Source organism: Eimeria mitis, genomic scaffold (genome assembly GCF_000499745.2).
Source record: "Eimeria mitis Houghton genomic scaffold, Emh_scaff4557, whole genome shotgun sequence".
In the NCBI taxonomy this organism is placed as follows: domain Eukaryota; phylum Apicomplexa; class Conoidasida; order Eucoccidiorida; family Eimeriidae; genus Eimeria; species Eimeria mitis.
Genome location: NW_013572870.1, coordinates 2033 through 3102, shown reverse-complemented (window position 1 = coordinate 3102; position 1070 = coordinate 2033). Strand labels below are relative to the sequence as shown.

At 51.8% G+C, this 1070-nt stretch overlaps 1 protein-coding gene across 1 annotated transcript; it reads right to left on the bottom strand.

The window, feature by feature from the left end:
* Positions 1 to 416: 416 nt before the first annotated feature.
* On the bottom strand, positions 417 to 869 carry EMH_0076070 (uncharacterized protein; the record flags this gene model as incomplete). Its single annotated transcript, XM_013499684.1, is given in 2 exon segments — positions 417 to 612; positions 616 to 869. Coding segments are annotated over 2 exon segments (450 nt in total).
* Between the last annotated feature and the right edge of the window lie 201 nt (positions 870 to 1070).

Below are 1070 nucleotides of genomic sequence, written 5' to 3'. Positions count from 1 at the left end.
GGCTAGCTATGTACATCGCTAGCTAGCTAGCTAGCTAGCTAGCTAGCTAGCTATGTATTTTTACCTGGAGCACCTTTTTTTGATGGCTACTCTTTCGCCCGTCTCCTCGTTCTATGTTTACACCGTTAGTTATCTATCTATCTATCTATCTACATCGCTAGCTATCTACATAGCTAGCCAGCTAGCTAGCTAGCTAGCTAGCTAGCTATATATTTACCTGTAGAACTTTTTTGATGGCTACTCTTTCTCCCGTTTCTAGACAGCATGTTTACACTGTCAGCTACCTATCCAACTATATACATAGCTAGCCAGCTAGCTAGCTAGCTAGCTAGCTATCTATATATCTAGCTAGCTAGCTAGCTAGCTGTATATTCATACCTGTAGAACTTTTTTGATGGCTACTCTTTCTCCCGTTTCTAGACAGCGTGCCTCTGTGACGACGCCGAAGGAGCCGTTGCCGAGTACCTGCCCCATATCGTAAGACTTCTGGGGTTGCTGCAGCCCGCTAGCTGTTCTCCTGCTTTTGCTGCTGCTGCTTCTCTGCTGCTGCTGCTGCTGCTGCTGCTGCTGTTGCTGTTGCTGTTGCTGCTGCTGTTGCTGTTGCTGTTGCTGNGCTGCTGCTGCTGCTGCTGCTGCTGCTGTTGCTGTTGCTGTTGCTGCTGCTGTTGCTGTTGCTGTTGCTGTTGTTGTCGTTGAGAAGCGGAGGAAGAAGAAGGCATCATACCAGGTAATCCTCCTGCTCCTCCTCCTGCTGCTGCTGCTGCTCCTGCTGCTGCTGCTGCTGCTGCTGCTGCTGCTGCTGCTGCTGTATTGGAGGGGCCCCCGGGGCCCTGCGCCTCCGCATGGGGGTCGCCCTGGGGGTCTTGCATTATAAACTCGCCAGACAAACAAAATTAAAAAAAGACAGAAAAATCAATCAGTAACAAAGGCTGCTGCTGCTGCTGCTGCTGCTGCTGCTGCTGTTGCTGCTGCTGCTGCTGTTCCTCCTCGTGCTCCCGCTGCAGCTCTTGCTGCTGTTCCTGCTCCTGCTCCTGCTGCTGCTGCTGCTGCTGCTGCTGCAGAGGCCCTGT